This window comes from Nestor notabilis, unplaced genomic scaffold, assembly GCF_000696875.1.
Source record: "Nestor notabilis isolate BGI_N333 unplaced genomic scaffold, ASM69687v1 scaffold1387, whole genome shotgun sequence".
Taxonomy (NCBI): Eukaryota; Metazoa; Chordata; class Aves; order Psittaciformes; family Psittacidae; genus Nestor; species Nestor notabilis.
The window spans coordinates 27,827-53,469 of record NW_009936857.1 but is presented as its reverse complement, the minus strand read 5'-3'; the positions used below and the strand labels follow the sequence as shown (position 1 = coordinate 53,469).

Below are 25,643 nucleotides of genomic sequence, written 5' to 3'. Positions count from 1 at the left end.
TGAGAGTCAGAAACCCTTTAGATGGAGTAAACATGTCATTCTTCTCATCCTTACCCACATGAAAATCTGCAGAATACTGTATTTTACTGCCAACTGTTACATTCTGTGGGAGGTGTTAACTTTGACGAATTTCTTTTCCTCAACAGAAAGTGATTTGGACACAACATAGAAGGATTGTATTTACCTGCCTTTATACTTCCCACCATACTGGGGCGAAGACGAAGTGGGGGCTTGTAAAACCTCGCAAGTCTGTACAAACAAGTTCTAGGATGCTTTTTGTTGCTGTGTGTGACTAACTGTAAAAAGTTGGACAACAGAATTTCTTCGTTGCATTACTGATTATCCTACTTCTTACCAACAGAAAGCAAAACAACTCAGTACAGTTTCTGTTGAAATTATATACACTAGCTTTTGAAAAGTATAATTCTAGTGCATGATTATTTAAGTTAGGGTAATTGAGAAAGCTGCATACATATTTCCTAAAATCTATTTCTTTTTTTTTTTTTAATTTTCAGTTTTAACAAAAAGCAGTTTATAGAACAGGAGAAGATGAAAGATATGATGGTCAGATTAAGGCATTAATATTGAATATATACCTATCAAAACCATCCATATCCCAAAGTAATTTCAAAAAACATTTAACTGTAGGACAGGTCATAGGCACCTAATCCCATAACAGTTGTTTGACAGCGTCATATGACATGTAGTAACTGCTTACTGAAGAGATTATTCCTATTTAAATTTACATCTACTGTCATTAAGATTAGGCTGAAACTGTGGCATGTTATTCTGCAAGAACAGTGGGCAGCAGCAACTCTTCATTCTCATCCTTCAAAACCACTTTGCCACTCCTCATGAGAAAGTAGTAATTAACCTCCCAGGAAAGGTTCATAATCAGCATGACTATATTACTATACCTTCATAGTTTCTTGTGATGAGAAAAATATTTTTTTTTTTCCTATGCACTGATCTTCTGGCATAAAGCTTTCCTCACCCAACATGCTTCATATCAGAAGCGTTGTCCAGCTGGGAGACCCTCAAGACACAGGTCATGGGGAGCTGCCTGTTGCTGTTGGAGGGAGGTGAGAGTGTCTCCATCAGCCCTGCAGCGACCCAGGGCACCAGCAGCAAGAGTGACAGGTTTCCCCTCTTCAGCCTCTCCTGACTCCCTTCTTCCCACAACTTGAGAATCAGTTTATCGAAGCACCTCTGTACCTGTACAGCCCATCAGATGTTGTATGGGAAGTACTTAGGAGTAACTCAGAGCTCAGTGGGGTAGCTACCTTTTAAACATTGAGTAGGCACTCCAAGTAATAAGGCTGCCTTTGGAAATAGAGGTAATAAGCATGAGACCAAAAATACAGTATTGCTGCTACAAAGGATGTACTATAACAAACATATATACTGCCATTAACAAACCCACATGAGGCCCCAAGTACTCTGAACCCTTAAGCAGCTATAGCGTACCTTAGGTACTCGACTACCTTTTTATTTAACTTTACGCTTCAGAAACAGACTGGGCCATTTTATCATCTATGAATCATTGTTAAGAGGTGTGATTCCAGTAGACAGCTGTGAGCATTATGGGAGACTGTGAGAAAATCTAATTAAAAGCCAAACAAATTAAAAAGACTTTAAGTACATTTCAGTCATTTATTAAATTATCCTACAGAAAGTCATCCAAACACCAAGGAAAAATGCCCAGCTACAACATCTCATTAATGCTAAGAATCCAAAGACCTTGGCCAGAAAATGAAATCAATATTGCAACCTTAACTGCAAAAGTCAGAAAAGTATTTCCAGTTTCTAATGCAGTAAGATTAAAGAGGCATTTGAGAGAAAAATAAATGAAGGGAAGTTGCTGATTTGGAAGCATTTAGGTTATGGCATCTCCTTTTTATTACTATTACAGTCTCTCCTGATAAAAGTTTAGGATGGTTTAGTAGATGTTGTATATTAATTTAATTGTAGATCCATCTGGGGAATGGTTTTGAACTGAGATAAAATCATTAACTCACACTGAAATATACTACTTTGATCAAGATTGATACAGTTCATATGAAAGCAGTTAAAAAGAGTAATTAAGAACCTTTTCAAATGTATCTGTATATACAGCACTGAAACAAAGAATCTATCAATCAAAACAAAAAGGAGAGGTGCCTAAAAAAAGTTACAGTATGTGAGCTAAATTTATTTTTTCCGTCTCATGGATGTTCCACAGATGTACTGGGAAAAATGTCAATGCAGACACCTATGATGCATGATGTAGTAAATACCTATACTTTTGGAATTGAAGATATTCTGCATGACATAGGTCACATCATATAGAATAATACTTATCTTACAATTTCTAATAGATGCCGATCAGTTTCAAATATACTAATGAAATCTCTTATTCAGCAACACTGGACTAGGACAACTACATGCTGTAGCTCCTGAGCTAAATCTTGCATTAAGACATTCATTTTAACACTGATTTCAATCATAAGACATTTTGCATCACCATCAAGGTAACAGGATGTTGCCACAGTATATAGCTCACCACAAAATAAGTGTTATACATACGAGAAAAATACCCTTTTGCACTTTCATCTTTCACTGATGTCCACAAGAGATGCATATGCTAGCCCTGGGTGTATTTGAGTCACTAATCACACATGAAAAACATTCATAGGCCCTGCCACAATATATGAGTCAAAATAAAAGACAAAGAACCTATAATGAGAAATTTTACAGTGACTTCATCGGACAAGTAACAGCCATTTCCAGGAAGGCAAAAAAGCAAACCTTTTTAAATGTTTCTTACTGCATCTCCTACTGTCTTTCTGTTTGTATTTCTAAACATTTTATTACTCTTTATTCACTCAGAAACTGAAGTGTACATGGGCTGAAGGAGAAGTCAGGTCCCTGCTCTGCCCAGAGTAAAAACTTCCTCTTCTGCTACTCTGAATATTCGAAGACAATCATGAACAGGTTGAAAGTTGATCTAAAGCTATTATAAATACAAAAAACAGATGTAATTTCTGTTACTTTATTTTTTGAGTGAATATAATCATAGAATAGTCAGGGTTGGAAAGGACCTTAAGATCATCTAGTTCCAACTTCCCTGCCATGAGCAGGGACACCACACACTAAACTATGTCGCCCAAGGCTCTGCCCACCTTGGCCTTGAACGCCTCCAGAGTTGGAGCATTCACAACTTCCTTGGGCAACCTATTCCAGTGCCTCCCCACCCTCACTGTGAAGAACTTCTTCCTTATATCTAACCTAAAGTTCCCCTGTTTAAGTTTGAAGCCATTACCCCTTGTCCTACCACTAGAGTCCCTAATGAAGAGTCCCTCCCCAGCATCCTTGTAGGCCCCCTTTAGATATTGGAAGGCTGCTATGAGGTCTCCATGCAGCCTTCGCCTTCTCTTCTCCAGGCTGAAAATTTAACATCGTAAATTTAACATCATTCTCACTCTGTAATGGAGGACGTAAATTCTCTTGAAGTACAAGCAAACTAAGATAATATTTTTGCTGTCCTGTTTGTGGAATTTTTCCTCTTTTTCTGCCTTTTTAATTAAATAAGCATTTGAAAGATCCTTCACCTATTTTTCTATACCTACTGCCTTTCAAGCTTTAAGGATAAGATAGCACTTTCAATCTTCATGAAAATAGTCTTTGACATAATTTATGTACTAGGCGCTTTTCTTGAAAAATTGCCACTATGGAAACAAAAAAGTAAACCAATTCCCTATTGATTTAAAATTTAGCTATCACGGCAGAACTACCAATTTTTAAGGAGCAGGCATAATGTCCATTCATTGAACATTATCAATGGCTTGTTCTGCAACCAGGAAGGAAGAAGAGAACCTAACTTCCAGCCTCTCAGGTGATTCTTCCTTTCTAATGCTATTGTTTCTTATTGTTTGATGCCACCTTTCATAGCCAACAGGCTAAGAGAAGCCATGGCTAAGAATTATTTCTGGAAATACACTTTGAAAAGTTATTTTTGGTGAAAAGTACCTCTTAATTTATGAATATGAAGTTACAAAAACTTACCAAATGGCAGCATTTGACTACTGTGCACCCATTACACTAGTTAAAAATAGAAAATTCAAATAGGTCCATAAGGTATGCATGGGTATATGTGTATATGTATATGTATGTGTAGATGTATATACATTGACTAAAGAGTATTTTGAAATATTAGAAAATACAAAGGCAGATGTAACAGAAATTACTAACAAGACATAAATCTCTTTAAAACATGTTTTGACATACAAGGATTTTGAGAACTCAGACTGAGTCAAAACCACAGAAACTCATTTAACAAATATTCATCAAGGTAAACCTTTGCAAGATGAATTCATCTGTTAGATGGGGACTATGAGTTTCTAAAGCATTAACCTTCAGAAGGAACACTGGGAGCTGGAAAAAATCCTGAACTCTGTCCAACACAGGCCACCAAAAAGCCAGGGTGATCTGTTACTGTTCTCAACTCCTGGATCACATTAACTACTTCTTCTTTTAGTTCCCTTATTTCAGAAATAAGGACATCTACCTCTGACAGATGGATGAGATGAAGGCCCAAGAAGAAAAAGACACCAGGAAGGACCCCGATGGGAAGGAATGTCCAGTGGGTAGGAAGAGAACAAAAGAGGACAAGTGTCCAGATGAGGGGTATCCAACAAAGGGAGCTGGGACCTGAGAAGTAGAGAGTCCCACAGCTGCTGGCCAATCAACAGGTGAAGGTGGACCAGCTGGTTCTGTTTTAATGGTATGCTGGCATCTTGATTCTTGACTGTTGGCAGAGGTGGAGGAGGTGTAAGAGAGTGAACATGATGAATAAACTGTAAAATTAAAATTCACTTCATTGTATATTGACATTCAATATTTCTAGACACCTGGCTACTACAGAAATCCACATGAATCTCTTCACTTTTATCACGACCAGAGTGTATTTATTTATAACATACACAGTGTTGTAACACTATAACAGTAGAACAGATCTCAAGGACAAATACTGAAATTGTCTGTAATTATGCTAATGAACTTGTCAAGCTAGCTTTTAGAAGGGAAGCCATAGGTTCCCACTGTTCTTCTGTTATTGCTGTCTCCTTATGAGTTAAGGAAAAAGTATCTATCTATCTGATTTACTTACCAGCTAATAAATAAAGATGTTCACCAACAGTTCTTAGCTTACTAAATCCTCCCTATTTTTTGTCCACTGCACTAGTCATTAGTTCTGTTATATTTCTAATAACTTCCTCTTCAAAATAGAAAGGTGATTTTTTTTTTTAATTGTACAAGATTTCTAAAACACTTAGCAAATTTACTCATGCAGCAACTTTCATCTATTTCAAGAAGTATTTCTATGCTACTGCAGGAACTCAAGGGGTATTTTCAATAGAAAAAAATGTCAAGAATCCATTAACAGCAACCTGGGAAAAGGAAGACTGTAAGAGATTTACAGCAAACTACTATTTAAATCTAAATATATTTCCAGTTGGTAGAAATGTAATATATGATCCAGATATTATTGAAGTTATTACGACATTCAGCTGGAAAAACTGAGGTACAAGAGAGAACAGATAATTTCTACAGGGTCTAACAGACACAGAAATTGAACTGCTTATTGTCATGTTAGGGCTCTATTTTTAAGTAGTGCACCAGTCTCAGAGATGACTTTTCACTTTCTTAGGCTCTGGGATTTTTGGAGGATGATTAGTTACTTGGAAAGCAGAAAGAAGGTTTAGGAGAAATCTTTGCAGTTATAAACCTGCCTATTTACTCTGTAGTAAGACCTCACACCTGCTTCAAAATACCATACAAATAGAGTTTTAGTTTGGTTATAAAAATAGAGTTTAAGTATTTTAACATAGCAAAAGTAATGGCACAAAATACAGAATCTTCCCATAGTCATTGAATGTATGTAAACTCAAAAACAACACTGCAAACCCATAGTATTATTTATTAATCTGTTTTTGAAAATATTACACATACTCTTTTGCTACATATATTTTTAGAATAGTCACAAACTTTCGCAAGTCAATGAGGTAAACCTCCAGTACAGTATCATAGCTTCCAAGCTTTTCTTTCCATCCACAAGAATTTATAATCTGACTTCAATAAACATAAATAAAAATTTATTTTTAATATTAATTTTTGTTAATTAGGGGCGGTTATATTTTTATATCAGAATGGTAACATGCATAACAGTACTACAGGACTGTATAATGAAGCCATTGCTTATAACCCTTTATAGATTGGTTTTGACCAACTTTATGCCATCTAAAGTTCCTATTTTTCAGATACGTTTACTTATGTCTGCCCAGAATTACGTATTTAAACATCTTGCAACATCACTACATACATCTTCCAACTCCACTAAAATAGACTATAAAACACAGTATCTGGAAATTTTGTCAAAACGTTTTTGGAAATAGTACAAGAGGAAGAAGATAGATAACAGCACAAAGACAAAGTTTGGAGGTTTAAAGCTGAAAGTGAGGTGTGCAGAAGATTTTATTAGAACAGGACTAGATTTCTTTTTCCTAGTTTCACAAATGACAGATTCTGGCTAAACTACAAGTACTTCTATAGTCATGTTCCTGCCCCTCATAATGATGCTTGCAAAGAAGAGAACCTGTAGAATTTGTGAGGATTACAACAGAGTCACTCACAAAATCACTCCTTTCCTGATGTTTACTTACCTGCAAAACTACATGGCATTTCTTTTCCACAGCAGTGATAGTTTGATCTAACTTATACCACCCTGCTGCAAAGTATATTTTTCTTGAGACACCACCTGGAATACTGTGTTCGGTTTTGGAGCCCCAAACATAAGAAGGACCTGCTAGAGTGAGTTCAAGGGAGGGCCACAAAGATGCTCAGAGGGCTGGAGCATGTCTGCTATGAAAGCCTGAAGTCAGGCCGAAAGAGCTGGGCTTGTTCAGCCTGGAGAAGGCTCAGACGAGACCTCAGAGCAGCTTCCAGTGCCTAACTAGGGACGATGAGCAATCTGGAGAGGGACTTTATACAAGGGCATGTAGTGACAGGACAGGGTGGAGAATGGCTTTAAACTGAAAGAAGATTTAGACTAGATATCAGGAAGAAGTTCTTCACTGTGAGGGTGGTGAGACACTGGAACAGGTTGACCAAAGAAGTTGTGGATGGCCCATCCCTGGCAGTGTTCAAGGCCAGATTGGACAGGGCTTTGAGCCATCTGTCTAGTGGAAGGTATCCCTGCCTATGGCAGTGGGGTTGGATCTAAATGATCTTTAAGGACCCTTTCAACCCAAACCATTCTGTGATTCTGTGTTACCTATTAATCTTTATTTAATTTGTTCTATCAAAGTGGTTAGATACCCCTAGACACCTATGGAACCCCTAACTACTTTATTCCAACCTGTTCCAGGTATCACTGTTTTGCTGTGACTATCTCTAATTCCAAACTACCGGTCATCTCACTTTTACTACTTTAGAAATGGAGCTAAATAAAGATATGAAAAGCCTTCATGACAAAAGAATCTTTCAGATCCATGTAAACTTCTATTTCTTTGAAAATACATTAAACTTAGGTATGCAGATGAAGAAATGACAATGAAATTGAAACCAATAATGATATATCTTAATATTAACCCTATTTCTGATTTTCTTTCTCTTAGAAAAGTTAAAATTGCATCAGAGTGAAAGAGAACCTACTTACCAATAAACATGATACCTCTGCTTATTCTCATTTGTGGGTGCTGTGGAATGATTCATATTTCAGATGCTGATGACCTTTTAAGACTGCCTGGAAAAGCAGTGCCTGTTGGGACTAAATGAGCATCCCCTGGTGACACTGGATGAACACAAATGTGAACCCAAATGGCTTATTTTTTTGATTTAAGCCTAACTTTATATGACACACAGATCTTTGTGGTTGAGAGAGAAGTAGTACCACTGAGCTCTCTGGCACAGAAACCACCTCCGAACTTCTATTTTTACTATCTTTGTGCTTGCAGGCATAAGGAAACAGAACATAAGTTTTCACAAATACCCCATCTTGGTAAGACTGCTGTAGCCAAAACAAGCTTTCCACAGATACATGCTAGTATGAAGATAAATATCTAACAAACTTTCAGCAGAACAAATATGCCAGGAACTGCTAAATTCTCCTTTCCAGTGAAGCCAGGTATGAAGGATAGGCAATGCGACCAGTACCTCACAGTGTTTCTACAACAGTGGGGTAACCTCAGAAAGTGAATGCAGACAAACATAAATGGTTATGGGCAGAAAGATTATGCTTCCCCCAATATATATTGGTTTTCAGACCATACAATGGTACACCTGTCCCTCTGCAGAAATAGAAGAACATCTTAAGGGCAGAAAAAATTAGATCCCTCATAGTGTCTCAAAGACAATCTCTCTTCAGGGTTCTAATAAAATTTCACTGGGTCCAGCAGTGCTAGAGAACAGGATTTTCAGGGAGGGATGAAGAAAAGATGCAAAAATAAAATGCACTGATCCACATCTATCTCTTTTGTTCTCTTTATCATCTTTCAAGTTCTCTGGTTTATGAAACATAGAAAGAGAATTAAAGGCTGTTTCAGTCCAGAAGTCTAGCTACCTAATGCCAAAGAAATTAAGTAAAGGTCTATTGTAAATCTATTAAAGCAATCTGAACAATAACATTGTTCACTAGTCATAAATGTGACATGAGGAAGGCTGGTAAAACTGAATAAATCCAGTGTTCACAGAGCACAGTCAATGGCAAGCAGAATGATTCAAGAGCTAAAACACAATTGAGATAGGAACTATAGAGATCATCTGTGAAAGGCTCTGTCAGCAGGATTTAGACTCAGCTGTCCATGCAGCACTGCATTTCCTAGAAGTCCCTACAGTTCAATCAGTAGAACAAAAGGACTCCATTTCACAAGTGGGGATATGTGGTGACCACTTTAGAGAGGAACTATGGGCTGCTTTCCCCACAGCTGCAAAAAACTTTTACTTGAAAAGCACAAAAATTGAGGTACAAGCCTGCCTTTTAGGAAAAATCCTAATAAAGAGTCAGGTAACAGTCATAGAGGAAAATATTTCACATAAGTGGGAAGATTCTGGCTGGTAGAACTGCTATTTTGCTGTTCGTAAGTTTGGTTATGCAAAGCCACAGACAAGTTTGGTTTTTTATTTTAGATTCAACAGTGAATGCAAACAGACAGGAAATAAAAATATCAGGGCCTCCATAAAGAACAAAAAGTACAAAAGAAACAATGAAGGAAAGATTAGTAGTATTGTGTAAGAGGAAGAGCCTAATGATGAGAACACAGATCAAGGGTAAGCAGAAGCAGATTAAAAGAAGACCAAGTGTAACAGAAATTTGAAAATAAAACGCAGGTAACTTAAATACCCATCACACGCTACCTTGCACACAGGGATGAAAGAAAAAAATAAGCAGGCAAAAGAAAAAGGAAGGAAAAAAAAAAAAGAAGACTAAACCAATCTAAATATGAGGTAAAGCCAAAGGGTCAGTTGGTTACTGAAGATCTGAAAGCAACAATAAGAGTGGACAGGGAAAAGGAGGGCAAACACTGGAAGATTAGCAAAGGAATCAACAGCATGTCTTTTTTTCTGTTCTCTTCTACATGCTTTGCTGTACATTTCCCAGACTCTCCAAATAGCTGCAGCACCTCAGCCACAGGATCCATTAACCAACACTGTTCAAATACATGTGAGTTTAAGCACATTTTCACATCACAAAGGTGAGGGAAAAGACTATGCTGACATCAAGGTTTATAAAGCATCAAGACTACATGAGGGAAAGTTATGAGAATTAATTTTACGGTTTTGACAGCCGTAACTTTATTCTCCACACAAACATATTCCTTGCTTCTGATAACCCAAACCACAACACCACCCTTTAGCATATTGATGTAGTCCCACAGAGCTATATGTGGGCTCTTCAGAAAAGAGCCTATTAGACCTATTCTGAGACACACCGTATGGACTAAATGCACATACAACTTTCTCTCATGGATAAACAAAAACCGAGTAAACTCATTTTGACCCAAACACAGTATGGAAGTGTTTTGCTTTTTACTTGAAAGCACTGTACTCAAAATCCTGCTGGGATGATCACAGCATTCACAGTATCAGCTACCTCACTTGCACATACCTTTGAAATTATTGATAAGGTAGTGACTAGATGGGAAAATTATTATGTGGTCTTTTATACCATATCCTGTTGACTGCTGGTTATAACTACATTTATGAAACCAGCAAATACACATACGAGACAGAAAAATTATTCCTCTAAAATGCCATTATTTTACCGAGATGATGAAAAGGTAGATGCAGAGATTTATTGTATATCTGAATATACTTTGAGGTAAAATAGTCCCATGTTACTCACCTTGATCTCTTTCATGCCATGTCCGACTCCCCGCAGCTGGTGAATTTGGAGAAGGATAAAAGTCTCCTGTCGGGCTTGGCTCCATATTTTCATCTATGGCGATAGTTTTGGGTCTTTTGCTGTTGAATTAATGTGAGATTTGGCAATGAATATGATACACAGCTACTAATGGAGTATAAACTGCTTTGATTCCAAGAAGTATTTTGATAGTAAGTGAAAGAGAAAGTAATTCAAGCACAAAAAGCACAAAAAAGTTATTAAAAATATTAAAGTTTACATTAACTTACACAGATTATCTTATTTAATAATATGTAATGCAGGCATGTGCTTGCATTTTTTACATGATTTAGTATTTTAAATATGGCATGAATGGGTAACATAAAAGTCTACCAGCATTTGGCTGAACAACCAAGAAACCAGTTCCTGTAATGTACCAAAGAAAGGTTGGGTCATGGGAGTGTTAGACACTATACAGAAACCATGAAAGCAAAACAAAGCACTGGAAAACTGTTACTGATAAAGGCAAGGTAAACCAGGAACTATTCCGAATGTGTTAATAAGGAAAAAATGTAGTTTACTGTATTTCACTAGGTCAAAATTCTAAGCTTTTCAAAGACTTTTCATTTCAGACTATTTTAATTAAAAAAACAAAAAGGCCCATATTTCAAGTCCACTATATAAAACAAGTGGACACTTCAATACAGTAGAGGGAGTCAAGTTTCTTTGTAACAATAGATACTGAAGCTGTTATGCTGGTTGCCAAAGAAAACCAGAGTGAAGATTTTAATGGTGGTGGTGGTATTATTGTTATTATTGTTGTTAGGACAACATTGTGAGAATTAACTCATCCATTTCCAAAATGTAGTAGGTGAAGTGCCGAGCTGAAAATACAGTGGAATGAAATAGGGAATATGACCAAAACAACTCAGAAGCACCAGACGCTGGTAGAAAAACACCCCAGTCCCTAGCAGTCCTGTTAAACCCTATCCCATTGTGCAGATATTTCCTGACTCACTGGGGTGCAGAAACATGGGTTAATGTGAGGTCCTACATTGCTTATGATTTCATGGTACATCAGATGGTTTCAGAAAACCAAGGGTCCCCAGGGACATGACAAACTACATTATCTGGGAGTCAGAAGGAGAGCACAGCAGATTCTCCACCTCTGTGGGCTCTCCCAGCTGTTTCTGAGGGAGGGAATGTTGTCTTTTTTAAGGCTGGGAGAAGGTACCATGTTGAAGAGAGGAAGAAGGAGGTTCCTCAGATCAAACTGTCTGTAGCAGGCACATGGAGACCCTTGAGAAAAAAATAGAAAGCCTGTGACTACTTCACATGCTCTTCATTGTTCCTACCGCCCTTTGTAAGGGTGAGGCTGGAAACATACTTTCATGACCTGGGGTGATGTTACAGATGAAGACATCTTGTCTTTATGTATATGTTCCACAGGAAACAGTATCTGTCCCAACGTATCTTTCAAAATGGAGGTCCAAGAGGTAGCCTTCCAAGACAGCCTTTGCGTGTGCAACTGCCCTGTGTCATTGACCCCCGCCAGCAGGTTCCCAGCTGCCCGACATTCGTGCAGCAGTTTCAGGATGAGTAGCTGTTCTCTTGGCAGATATTCTGTGAGTACTTCAAACCCTGACAAAAGCTATTATAATTTTCAATATCAGCAGCAATGACAGGCAATAATGACACTGCTTCAAATTACAAAATCTGTAACATAGATACCTGTATTTAGATTATGGTAACGTACGTAGGTAGCCTAACTCACAAAATCAGAGGAAAGTCATAAAATAGTTGGTTGCTGACAGTATTTGTGAATTGCTTGTCGTAGACTATTAAACCTGGTTTCACTTTAGCATTTATTTCAGATTTTTACCTGCTTGGTGGAGAGGACAAGGACCTCTGTAGATTTACACCCGAATTCATATCATGGTAATATGGCTGGCTCGGAAGCTCTCCAATTGGGAAATTCACTCCAGTTCCCTGGGTTATGGGTGCTGAAAAAACACCATCATAACAAGTCAAACATATTCTTCTATCTTTTTAGCCATCTTTTAATTTTTAACACTGGAAAAAACATCAAGATGTTACTACATTTATCTAATTTCCTGACTCTTGCAGAAACAAAGTACAGACAATACTATCAATGTTTATATATCTAAAAAAGTGAAGTATCTTCCCCAGTCCCTAGAAATCCCTTAGCAGTTATGCAGACATAATATATTTTTTGTATAACAGGTAACCTGGAATCATCAATATGAAAAAGGTAACACAAACAGCACAAAGTTCAGCTTTCTGTAGAAGGACTTTTACAATGAATGAGGCAGAGTTTGTAACGACAGCTAACAATATTCATTAAAGAACTGAAATAAACGGAAAGAACAAACTTGGGGACACATAAACTCATTTTTCCTTAGTGTTAACTCCTTTATATTAATAATAGTCTTCTGCGTTGACAGCATGTTTTGCTGTCTCCATTTTCTTTCACCCAGTGCCACAGGTACTGCTTTGCATATGTATTTCTACACACAAACACACACACTGAATGTTATCTTCACCTTCTTAAAGAGCCTGTGTACCGTACACCTTGGCATTTCAAGGATAAATTATGTGTTACATATTGTGGTGTATTTACCTTTGTTCACTGTCTGTGCATTGTGCATTTTAACTACCTTTGGCACTTAAAAGAATAATTGCATGTTGTGTAATGTATCTGAAGGTTTGTATTTTTCCTGACAGTTAAAGTACAACTCTGTTGCGGCTTGAGGTTAAACAAATGCATGGTGAGAAATCCCACAGAAACCACATGCTTTAAAGCTTATTATTAGAAGTATATTGTATATAACAGCTGCAGAGGGTACAATTTCATAACTACAATATTGATTCTTTTTTAATCTGAATGGCCTGATACTTTAAAATGTATTTAACCACCTGACAACTAAAAGAAAGCTGTATTTCGCACATCCTCAGCCTCCTACACCAGGAAGTCTGTAACTTCAGCAAGTACAAAATAGGGTATGTCCTAACACTGCAGGATGGTAATTTTGTTGAAGGACTTAACACAATTTTAATGTTGTTAAGTATTAATTTCTGACCACAGCAAATTAAATCACACATGCACCTTAAGCCTCACTAACTTAATTAAACTCCTCAAGCACCCTGACCTGGCATGAATTAACTCCTATGCAAAATTTGGACAGACAGTTTCAGAAACTTGCGCCTCACTGTTTTTATTCTCACCTCATCAGAAAAGAGATTTTCCTGGATTATTCAGTTTTTGTAATGTTGGTATCATCACTGCAGATACTTCTAACTGTAATTTTCAAGTTTGAGGGGTTTTTTTTTCATTTCTTAATGAAGTCTTCAGAGAAATATTTTAATAGTGTTGATATGGAGAAAAAAAGTGTTCAGAAAGCAGTGTCAAATGAAAATATGTGCTGGTTTTATGCCCTGTTACTAGGTTTCAGCAAAACAGATTTTATTTATGTTCATTCTGGGTTTTCTTTCTGCAACAAAAGCTTCACCTGTCCTTTTATTTTTGTATTTTACTTTTTTTTCATGTTTGTGTGCATAACACTTGTGATGCAAAACCAAGCAAATGTAATTAGAAATACAATTACAGCCAGTACTACAAGTAAAATAAACATTAGTGTATAATAAATTAAGCTTGTTGCTCTTTCTATCCATGCTGTGATTTTTCTTTTTAAGAGCTACAAATTGAAAAACAAACTAAAATTATGATAAGAGAATTTGGCTAGGTCCAAGGACGTGTAAGAGAACCTTAAAAAGCAGCAAGTCTAAAGAATAGGTTTTCTTATGTATGGTAATTTTATTGACATACCAATCCATTAAGCTGTGCAGAGGGATATATAATAAATTGATTCGATCTTTAAATATCAAAGAGACAAAAGAAGATTTCTGTTTATTTCATTAAAACTACGTGCAAGATGAACTGTAATACTGTGGTCAAAGATATAAATCTGCATGGTTATAGGCATTTCCTATGCATCTCAAATCTCGGGAAGAAAAACAAACTTCCAGAAAAAAAAAAAACCCTTTGCTTGATTATAGCAGGCTTTGTAAATGATTAAATGAAAATGATAACTTACTTCTGGACACCCTCACAAGTTCTGACACGTTGAACACACCAGATTTTACAAAACTGTCCTCAAGGTACACTGAAAAAAATCACAATACCATAATCAGTGTAATGAGAAGATTAATAAATAACTATAGATAAGTTTACACACCAGGTAACAACAGTATCAAAAGTCACAGAACTACAATACACAGACCAAAGTACACTGAAACGTGATCACAGGATCAAATGAGAACTGAAATTCAGGCAGAGGAGCAAAAAATCTTGAAGGGAAGTGAAAAAGCAAAATTTTTATGTGTGTATGAAAACTAACAGGTGATATACTAAGTCCCTAGCTAACCATCCAGAAAATGTCTAAAATCTAGTTCTTTTTATCAGTATCTTCAATTGTTACATTAATATTGAACTAAGGACTGTGTCAGTGGGACTGAGCAATTGCACCATAGAGCAGTCCTGTCCTTGCATACATTTCTGCTAAACAGATTTTTACTTAACTTTTGCCCTGCTAATAGTGACTTTACCACTTCCATTACCAAATCATCATGTCTGAGGCAGATGAGGAGTTTACTACTATTTCCCATAAAAGCAGGAACTTGACAAAACAGCTGAGCTCTTCAGTGGTTGGGTTTTTTGTATAAATGCTGAATTCTATATCTAGAAACCTATGTTAAAGAAACCATCTATTATTGGTTTTGTATTGTTTACTTATTGTAAGATAAATGTATATGATATACTTTTCGTGCCATGAAATTCAGGCACAAATTAGAGTACTGCAGTGAAACAATAACTGATAATCTAGACTTACCTCAGCAGTGTAACTAGATAACATTATAAAAAGGGAGCTGAGAAACCCAGGTTTCTGTGGAAGTCTTATATTAAGTATCACTGCTTAAGCTTAATCACCTGACTCAATTTGGGACTACATGACATCACAGTCCTTCCAGGTAGGAATGCCAACAATTTACCAACATAAATATTTAGATCTATACTTGGTCACATTGCTGCTCCAACAGTATTACTTTCTTATTTGCTTTTATGTGAGACGATGCACTATGAACTTCTTAAAGTGCTTTCTCTAGTCTCTTTTCTGAATGAACACAACTTCTTTTCTTTTGGAGATACACTGGCAATTTTCTGTTTCAAATGCTTGAATGAGTAAAAGCACTCTAAATGTATAACAAAACAAACAAATAAAGAATGCACTTACTGGAATATTTACTGATTTGGAAAAGAATGGTTCTGTACTATTCTCTTGAGGTTTCTTTAGGCAATTACTGCTTTCATCTTTAAGTAATTTAAGAAAACACTGCCACTATAATCGGAAAAGTGACTGTAAAAGCAGTACACTTCACTCAAGAAATCTTTCCTTGGTACATCTGAGAAATCTCTACTTACTTTTCAGGGTCAAACAAGGAGGGCAGAGGCAAAAAGAGCAGTTTTCACTGCATACTAGCAATCTTACTAGGTCCACAGAGCCACCTCACCCAGCACCTCTGATATTATTTACCAGCGCAGGTATAAACGAGGCGCTTAAGAACTTAAACTGAAAGAATGTGAGTGCATAGAACTGAGCACATTTCCTGACATGTCTGTTATGAAAGTTATGCTGTTACACCTATATGTGAATGTCAGCCTTTTCCAGCTGAAAAGTCAACCCAGGAGCAAGTGTGGCAGGCATGCAGAGCACCATAGGCACATGGAATCATTCTGAATGATGTTACACCAATGTCATCATCTCCTCATCTTCCAATCAAAATCACTTCACAGGACATCCCTGCATGTCTTCATTTTCACTAGTAGCTCTGTAGATCTCCCTCTCTTATTTCTTTACTTCCTTTCACATTACTGCCCATCTAATTTCCAACAGCTTCTTACCATATCCATTACTTTTTCATCTCCTATGGTCCTTCACCTGGATTTTGCCAGCTTTCCTGCAACCTTACTCACCTGCAGTTTGTAAGTAGTAACAGCCTTTCTCTTTCATCTTCTGCATTCTCTTGCACCCTTTCTCCACGTATTTTGTGTGGATGAAAACATGACATGGCTTCTCAAATATTAACTTCTTTATTTAACATAACTTGGCATACCCACACTATAAAAAATTGCAAAGAGTTAATGTTTCTTTTTCCCTTCTTTCTGTTTTCACTTTTTAACCTAAGAATGGGCAAATTGCATGAACACTAATAATTTCTCTGACAACAGCGGTCTTTCCCTTCTCTGTCTATTTCCTCCAGCGGGAGAAATCTGCAGTAGTACATGAATGAAGATTTCCCAAGAAAAATCTGGTTGCTTGATTTTAGTTGGCCTGCAAGCGATGTGCATCTTGAAGCCAGTGTATAAACATGCAGCCAGCTCTGGAGTTGGTAATGAGACAAGACTGAACTTCTCTGCTGATTATCCAAATACCACTACTTTGAGGCACAACTTCCCTCATCCAAGTTAGGCTAACTTCAGATATAAACAAATGTAGATTGGTCAAGCTATAATTACAGTGAGAAAAAAACTCAAGACTCATATTCAAAGAAGAAAATGCCCATGTATGATTTTACATGTAAGAGCACATACATATATGTGTATATGTGCACAGAGACACGGACACAGATGTTTAATCTTCAGCTTCCTCTCATGAATTCTCACATTTTTCTCACTAGCAGTACTGAGAATACCTACATAAGACAAAAAACAACCATCTAATGCATTTGTCTTCTTGTAATAATGAAATGGAAGCAGGGAAAAGATTCTGCCTTGAGTGGTACCACTGTTTATCAGCCCCTCACAAAAGGATGCATTGTTGATTGATGGATCACTGTCCTTCATTCAGGTTTCAGCCTGCCTTGGATGGTCAAAAAATAATGACACCCACAAATATATGCAAATGCTTTGCCTGACATTAGGAAAGAGAGGGAAACTGCAGCTACTATCAATCTCAAGCAACTTAAAAAACAGCTGGATGGTTTTTTCCTCTATGTAATGTGGCAAAACATCATTAAAAATTGATGCAATGATAAACAGTCTAAGTCACAGGCACTGAGCAACTTCATCCTGAGCCTTATGTTCTAACAGGGAAGGTGGATTCCAGTGGTGCCTCTGAGAGCAGAAAAATAAACATAGGATGTTCAGTCCCAGTACCAGTGGACCTCAAGATTTTTAACTGGTTAGGAAGAAAATCCATAGTGGATGTGTTACAGAACTGTTCTTAGCTGCCAGCTGTACAATAGGAAAATGTTCTGTGCCATTAAACCACTGTAATTTGTTGCAGAAGCATGCACTCTACAAACAATAAAGGATAAAATGCAAGACTGTATACAGCAGAACAACAGTATAGGACATTCTGAATTTATGGTGTGAGAAACTGGCTTTTACCTTGTGAAGCTGATCTCCCTACTGAATAAGAGTTAAATTCATATTCACATTATCACTCTGCATGCAAGAAAAAAATATGTGGTGATATGTGGGTTTTTTTGCTTAAGTATTCCCTAATGTACTGCCTGCATTTATATGTTAAAGAGCCTTAAATTAGCATTCTTAGTGTGTGCGTCTGATCTGTTCAGTACAGAAACTAATGCACTTGATAACAGTCTATTGTTGTATTCCTTATAGGGAATTTACTGGATCTTTTGATGGTCACAACACTTTTCTGTCTTTCTCATTCAAACCTAATGTAAGCACTGAGTACTGTCATGTACTAAAACCATCTTGCCTGAGAGATGACACTCCCTAAAATACATTTCACTAATCGTCATTACTCTTAAAAATCCGAGTTCTAAAAAAATAACATTTCTGCCAGAAACACCACTATGCAATTCTGTATAAACAGTCGGTAACTTCCAAAACACATAAATGAGTGGGTTTTTTTCTGTATTTCCTTTTAGGTTTTGTACCAGATGAGCATAAAATCTGTCTTGTGTCCTTACATTTATACAGAAAACTCATTTCTGAAAAAATGCATTTTCCAAACAATACTACAATGACCAGACCAGTGCCATCAAGAATTAAATACAAACAGGTTAAGCCTAACAGCAATTTTGATCAAGCTCCCCCCATACAGTAACAGGAGAAACCTTCAGTAGTGCCTTCAACTGCTGCAGTAGTTATTCTGACCTACTCCTTATATATTTTCCATTCTATTCCTGTGCTTTTAGTATAGCTTTTAATCATGTTAAGACTTACAAGGCGGGGGGGGGGGGGGGGTAAGTTTTTTGAACCTACTGAAAAATATTTTCAGTTTGCACTGACATGTACTGTAAAGGGTTTGTTCTCACATTACTTAAAAGCTTACCAGTGACGTCTGGTTTTACAAATCTTTAACCAGGCTTTTTTATGTCTTCTGACTTCATTGTATTTTTATGAATAGAACGTCTGTTTACATTCTGTTGCATATTGACTAGTGCCAAAACATAAAATTGCTTCCTGGTATCATTAAACATCTAGTTTTTTCACTGATACAGCCCTGATTTTGAGCAACTTGCAAAACAGGACTGAGGATCCAATTAGTGCAGGAAACAATTTGTACTACTGTACTTTTATTTTTGTATATGTGGGTATTTATTTTGGATATTAAGTCTACTTACCTTTGCAAGTGAGAAAGGTTCAACGTCTGTCTGAGCTATTGTGAGAAGAGAGGCAGGAAGCTTCAGTATAAAATACTAGCAATCAGCTAGTTATGCAATTTAATGTTCTGGGTACTGCCACAGATTGGTTTGACTCCTGAAACTGCTACAGTTAAAGATTAAATCATTCCACTGTAAGCTTCTTTTGTTTGAGTCTTTGAAAACTGACTTTTTAAGGATCAGATTTTGCTGCTTTCTGCAATACCTGACTTCTACAGGAAGTTCTTTAATATCAGTAGGAATCTTAGTGACATACAGCTACTATTCACAGTAAGAACTGGTAGTGAAAACTTGGTCTCACACTGTCATACATACAGTCAGCATACTTGCAGTTTGTTTTCTTATTGCATGCATTTTGAAGCCACTATCTTAAAAAGACTACCAGAAACAGGTTCCTACTGAACCAGAGTTATTATAGGCAGTTAAAGCTGGATAAGATGAGGCAAGGAGTGACAAATAAGATTTCAGTGGTGATGTCATTTAAAACAGTTGAACTAAGATCTGTCCAGAAAATGAGGATAGTTTGGTTGCTGCACAATTGTCTCTGGCCTTGTTGCATACCTACAGTTTGTTTGGGGTTTTTTTTTCCTGAAAGTTACAATTGTGTTGTTAACTGGGACAGGAAAAAATATGTTGCAAAAAGATCCACTGATTCCACTGAATTATTTAACACAATAAGGAACTAGGAAGCTGCCTGTGCCATTTTCAAAAACAAAAGAAATTTTCAATAAACTTAAAGTAATAACCAGAACTATAACATCCTTCAATGCTGGAGTAATTTGAAGAACTAAAAACCTGGTTTAATGGACTCTGGAATACACATACAGTAATACAAACAGTCAGTTGTCCAAAACCTAGCAAGAAACAAAAAGAGTAAGTAACATGAATGCTTACTGCCTTTCACTCCAGAGAGCCTCAGGTTATATACAAACTACAGCAAAGATTTAAAAAGGGGTTGGGAAGCTCTGTATTTTTAAGCTGCTATAGGACTAGCAGGTACCAAAAAGGAATTTTCTGGTGCCAAAGTAGATTTCTGGAATTCTGACTGGTAATATAAGAGTTTTTAGTAAATTCTTATGCATGTTTTAAAGCAAAAAACATTGCACTCACCATTGAACACAATGGCATCAAAAGAAAACATGGCATCAGAAGTAATCACAGAATAAATTATTTACACTGTAGGTTCGTATAGAAGGATAGCCAATGCAAACAAGAATTCAGAGGTAATGCTAAGCCAGTAGACAGTAGCAATTACCCACACCAGATTTCAAACCAGTATGCAAGGCCAAAAACTCTTCCTCTTGGAAAAAGAGACTGTATGATCTGTGCAGGCTTCTGATCATTGAGATAGCACAGCTGCACACTGTCCTCGGAATGCCCCACCTGGCTCAGGGCTGAGACGCTGACAAGGAAGAGTATCACCTCCCAACCACTGGCATTACTAACTCATAGAGCATTTGGGAAAGGGAAAACTCCACAGAAAATCAAGCCCTGACCAAACCCAACCCTGTTTTATTTGAAGATCACTATCTGAGATGGCATGGCTGCAGGCGTACAGGAAACAGCAAGCATTTTAGAATATCCACTCCCATGTTGAAAAAGCGAGGTGAATATATGTTTGTTTAAACACAATTCTGTCTGAATCTCCAAACTGCTAGTATGGCATCATTGTTTCCACAAGAAAAGCCGCTTATGATGACAAGGACAGGAAATACCTCTTCAATTCCTATTAATTAGGGGGCTAATTCCCCATCCACAAGAGGATAACTGGCAATACAGTAAAATAATAAAACCATCTGTGCTCTGAGTCATTCAAAACTTAGTCATTTGCTTATTGCATTTCCAAAAAAGAGCAAAGGTTGAGAACACGTTACTCTTCAGAGGTTATTTCTGAAACTATACGTTCTGAAACTGAAATACTTCTATCTATATCAGTCATATACTGGCAAATTTATTACACATTACTTAGAGTTTGATCCAAAAAGAATGTTCTCCCTATGGCTGCTAGCCCATATGAAAGCACAAAAAAGCCTTTGGGGCTCTACAGCTGCAAGAAAGATTTGCATAGTTAGAGACAGGTGAGGCTGGTTTCAAGCTTCTTGGCAACACCTTCTTTAATTAGGAAAAAAGAATAAAATGAATAGATGGTGATTTCACTCAAGCCTTCTTTGGAAATGGTTCCCAGAATAAAATTTCTGATTAAAACAGAAGGGGAAAACCAATTCCAGAGGAGTGCAGCTGGGGATGGGGATTCACATACCTATGCCTCATTTAAATAAAGGATTTTATCACTAGATGGATTCCCTGACAATATATCACGGGTTACTGTGGGGGAAAGAAGAAGGAATGAAAGGTGGAGAGACAGTTTCTCAGCCTCTCTGTCTGAAAGTGTGTCACCTCATGCAAATAATGGAATATTCGTCAGCACACAGGCTCAAAAGAGTCATCTTCATTCCTCATTCAGCTCTGACTGATGTTATAGAGTCTGCAAATTTATATGAAAATATTCCTTTGACCAGCTGAACATAGCAGTGTTAATGCTGGTGTATAAATAAATAAGGTCTGTCAAGCAGCAACCTCACACCAGTGGCAGATAGCAACTAACTTTATTAATGTCAAACAGTTGTGGCCAGCAGGCAGCAAGTAAGGGAAAGAAAAATAAAGCAGAACAAAAACTAGAAAATCCTCTACTAGAAGAACTGGCTACTAAGGGTTATATCACTGGAGAACAAATTGTTATGGCTGGTGTCAGTATCATTAGATTATTACTAGTTCTAGATGTTTTTCTACTCACTCTCATAATTTTCTTATGCCTAACAAATTAACTTACTGAAAAACCACTCCTTCTGTCTTCAGTACATATCCTCCCACACCTTTCCAGGTATTTGAAGACACACATGTTAAGGTAGGCTTATTTTTTGCATTTTCTTTACCTACGCAAAAGACCTACAGGGCTTGCAGGAAGCAAATAATGTAACATTACACTTCAAAAGCCTGACTTCAGCAGTATCTCTGAGCAGATGCCCAGCAGGATAGTAAGAAGCAGAGCAGGCCAGAAGTACTTGTTGATTGGGGTTTTTGACTGATAATGTGCAAGGCTGCAAGAATTTTCATTTTTAGAACTTACAATGCAGGTGTGCCTCTATCTGTTTAGTTACCCTCAACGGATCCACAGACACATCCATTCTCTCTTCGAAACCATGTAAACTTTTAATAGCTAACACTGTGCTAGCACAACATAAAAGTTTAGATTCCAGGAACTTAAAGACTGATGCGGACAACAGAAGTGTTCAAACTCCTCTCTCAGTTCAGTTCAGGTCATTTCAGCTCAGCTCATCAATTTGTCCGGAATTTACATAGTTATCCCTGCAGAGAAGTGACCTTTACAACCCAGCTCTCAGAAAAGCCAGTTTCATTCTTTAGAAATATACCAGATGAAAGTTATTGAAAAATAAAACTTAGAGGAGGATATCCCTGGATCTTGCTGCAAAAGCTACATACCAATTTCACCACAAGCTGCACCATCTTAATACTGTATTATGCTATCAAAGTATTCAGTGTATTTTTAGGAACATATTGTAAAGAATTCCAGCAAGCACTCTTAATGTTCTTTTGTTTGGCAAGTGACATTACCCTCTCTCCATGGTTAAGACAGCAAATTACCAGACACCCTAAAGAATGCAATAGTCTAGCCAAACCTAGAAAAACCCACTTTTAACACCAGCAACTTCGCCAACTACCACTCAGTTTCCAAAGCCCTCTTTCTTGGCAATGCCTCTGGGAAGGTAGTGGCATACAAAAGCTAACAGCACCTATCCCTTGCCAATGCTCTGGCTCCTTGACATACAGGCACGAGACCAAAACAGGGTAAAAGAAACCCTCCTGGCACTGCCAATCAAAGTGCTCCTGGCCTGGGACTGAAAACAAACCTCAGAGTGGATATCCTCTGAGGCTCCTACAGAAGTGACTGCCTGGTTCTAATAATAAGACTCGTGAAGTTTAATAAGAAAAAACAGGACAGCAGTCCTTTTCCCAGACAAGCTGAATGGAGTGCAACTCCCTCTCGTTCTCCTGCACAGCCTAGAAGTCCTGTATTAGTGTGTGGTGTCCCTGCTCATGGCAGGGAGGTTGGAACTAGATGATCTTAAGGTCCTTTCCAACCCTAACTATTCTATGATTCTATGATTCTGCAGTGCCACAAACCTCAACACTTCTTCCATGCCAGTCTAACCCCAAGACAGTATTACACAGGAAAGCTAAATGATGCTAGAAGTTCATGTATCCTCAAATATACAGATGACATTCAATTATGTCTCTGTCTCTGCTTAAATGAAGGGTTTCAAGGGAAGCAAGGCACAGCTTCCATTTTCTGTCCCCGCTTGGCATCAGATAAAGGAATACTACTGCCATCAGTTAACTCCAAAACATGAGAAATTGTTATGCTCAAATTTCAAGCAGAAAGTTTCATGGTGAAACCAGCAAATGGATTTCTCTGCCCTTTATATCCCTCTATCTTCTGGGACACTGGAGTTTGTCAAACATAAGGGTATCTTGTCTTGCCCCACAAGGCTGCCAAAAGAAAGCTCTGTTGCTGGCAGTAATATTACACCTTGCTGGAGCAGCCTGGGGTTACCCTGGACTCATTAGAGGATGTGATCCTCAACACTAAAATATGTACTTCCACCTTCATCCTCCACATGCTAATTAGTTCTTTTAAAACAGAATTTTAAAACATGCTTTCAGCTTCCCAAGTCCAGAGGCTACAAAGGATCCTTCAAAATGATAAGGGTTAATGTATTTGGCTTTCCTTGCACTCACAAATAGAGATATTCTAAAACAAAAATAAATGCTGTATAGCTAAGTGCTCCAAATTTTATAAAACTGTGATTATCTGTGAGGAAATTTTGCAGGCTTGGTTTAGGTGTAAATTTACCACTTTGCATTTTTAAACCTCTATCCTGCGTAATATATGTCATAAATTTAATAGAGAAATAAAAACATACTCATAACATCCCACACAGTTTGGAAAGAAATAGCATGGAAGCCTATAGCCAAAAAACATATCTGCATCTTCCACTATATATTTCTGGGTTTCATATTACAGAAATATAACTTTTTGTATAACTATCTATGATGGTTCTCCCACTTTTCTGTATTCACATGAACACACATGATGTATTCCACCACAATCAGTGAGTACTTTGATCATATGCATAGCACAAAACTGTACATGCACAATGCAGGCTGTTTCCCTTAATTTTTGGACAAATCCAGAAAGTATAAATGTATATGTATCAGTCCAGCACTACACAATTACTTCTTGGTCAGAGTGGGGTTGATTTTACATTTAGGAAAAGAGCAAACTGAGTTAGTTGCAGCTTATTTCAGAGAGCCATTTTCTTCTGTGAAGCAAAATGAGAAAATGCAGCATGACGGTGACGGCAGGAGTTACACGTTGCTCATCAAGAAGTGATAATATGACTGTCAGACTTGTTTGTCTTACCCCGACAAAATTTCTTAAAACAACAAAGATTTACAAGATTTACTAGCACTACCCAGTTGATTAGAAGGCTAACTCTATGAAAATACAAAGAATCTTTGGTCTAAACAGTGTGGCATGGTTTTTATTTTCTCTTTAATTTTTAGAGAATCATTGAAAGGACTGTTTACTTTGAGATCTCTCCCCAAAAGTTCCAAATGTCACTAGCATGAACCATTAACAATGTGTTCAAAAACTGCTCTAGGCTGATATGAAAAATATAATAAATGAACATATTTGCATTTTACAATGCGCATATAAAATAAAGAACACGGTAGCTCACATTACAGACTTTAGATGTAGGTCAGTTGTGTTTTGTCCAAGATAAGAGAATAATTATAGCATTTAAAGACTTTTATAAATTTGGGATATTGTCTCCTTACTCCTCTGCCTATTCTTACTTATAAAATTCTAAAAAACATGAAGTGAAAGAAGATTTCCTTAAACAAATGTTTATGAAACTGCAATTGAGTCATTGCCAGTTTGAAAGTACTAAAGTAATCACAGCTTGTCCTGATTATATGTACTTATGGGTGCAAAATAGGTTGCTGACCAATATGCTCTTTTTAACTATTAACAGTAGTATCTTTGTTCTCAAACAATGTTAGATGCACATGTTCAGGAACTTATATTTACCTGGTGGATTCTTGGCAGGATCATTGTGGCTTGGACTTCCTGGTTGTCCAGAATCTACAAAGAAATGAAAGAGATGTTTCACTAATTTGTTTTGAAAGTATCTCACAACCTTTAATACACTCCTTCAGTATTAAACTAATACTTAACTTTGTTCTTTAAAGGTCATTTCCCTGATTTTCTACATGAAGGCACTATTGAACAAACACTGTATGTAACCCATTTTGTGCAGAAGCAGAAACATTGTGACAGATGCAATGATCCTAATAAGAGGAGCTCATAGATCATTGAATACAGACAAGAGAGTCATTCAGGTAAACATTCAAGTTGTAAACACATCTACAAGCGTACCTTTTCATTCCTTTTCCCTCCATCCCCCAA

The 25,643-nt window shown here is 37.2% G+C and overlaps 1 protein-coding gene across 1 annotated transcript in view; it reads right to left on the bottom strand.

Moving 5' to 3' along the window:
- The window catches only part of NFIB (nuclear factor I/B), a 64,282-nt gene extending 38,971 nt beyond the window's left edge, over positions 1-25,311 (bottom strand). The window contains exons 1-4 of the mRNA XM_010018556.1: positions 25,266-25,311; positions 14,491-14,559; positions 12,258-12,378; positions 10,379-10,497 (exon numbers count right to left, since the gene is read on the bottom strand). Of these exons, the coding sequence (XP_010016858.1) occupies positions 10,379-10,497; positions 12,258-12,307 (169 nt within the window). The 5' untranslated portion in view covers positions 12,308-12,378; positions 14,491-14,559; positions 25,266-25,311. The remainder of the gene's footprint in view (positions 1-10,378; positions 10,498-12,257; positions 12,379-14,490; positions 14,560-25,265) is intronic.
- Positions 25,312-25,643: the final 332 nt, after the last annotated feature.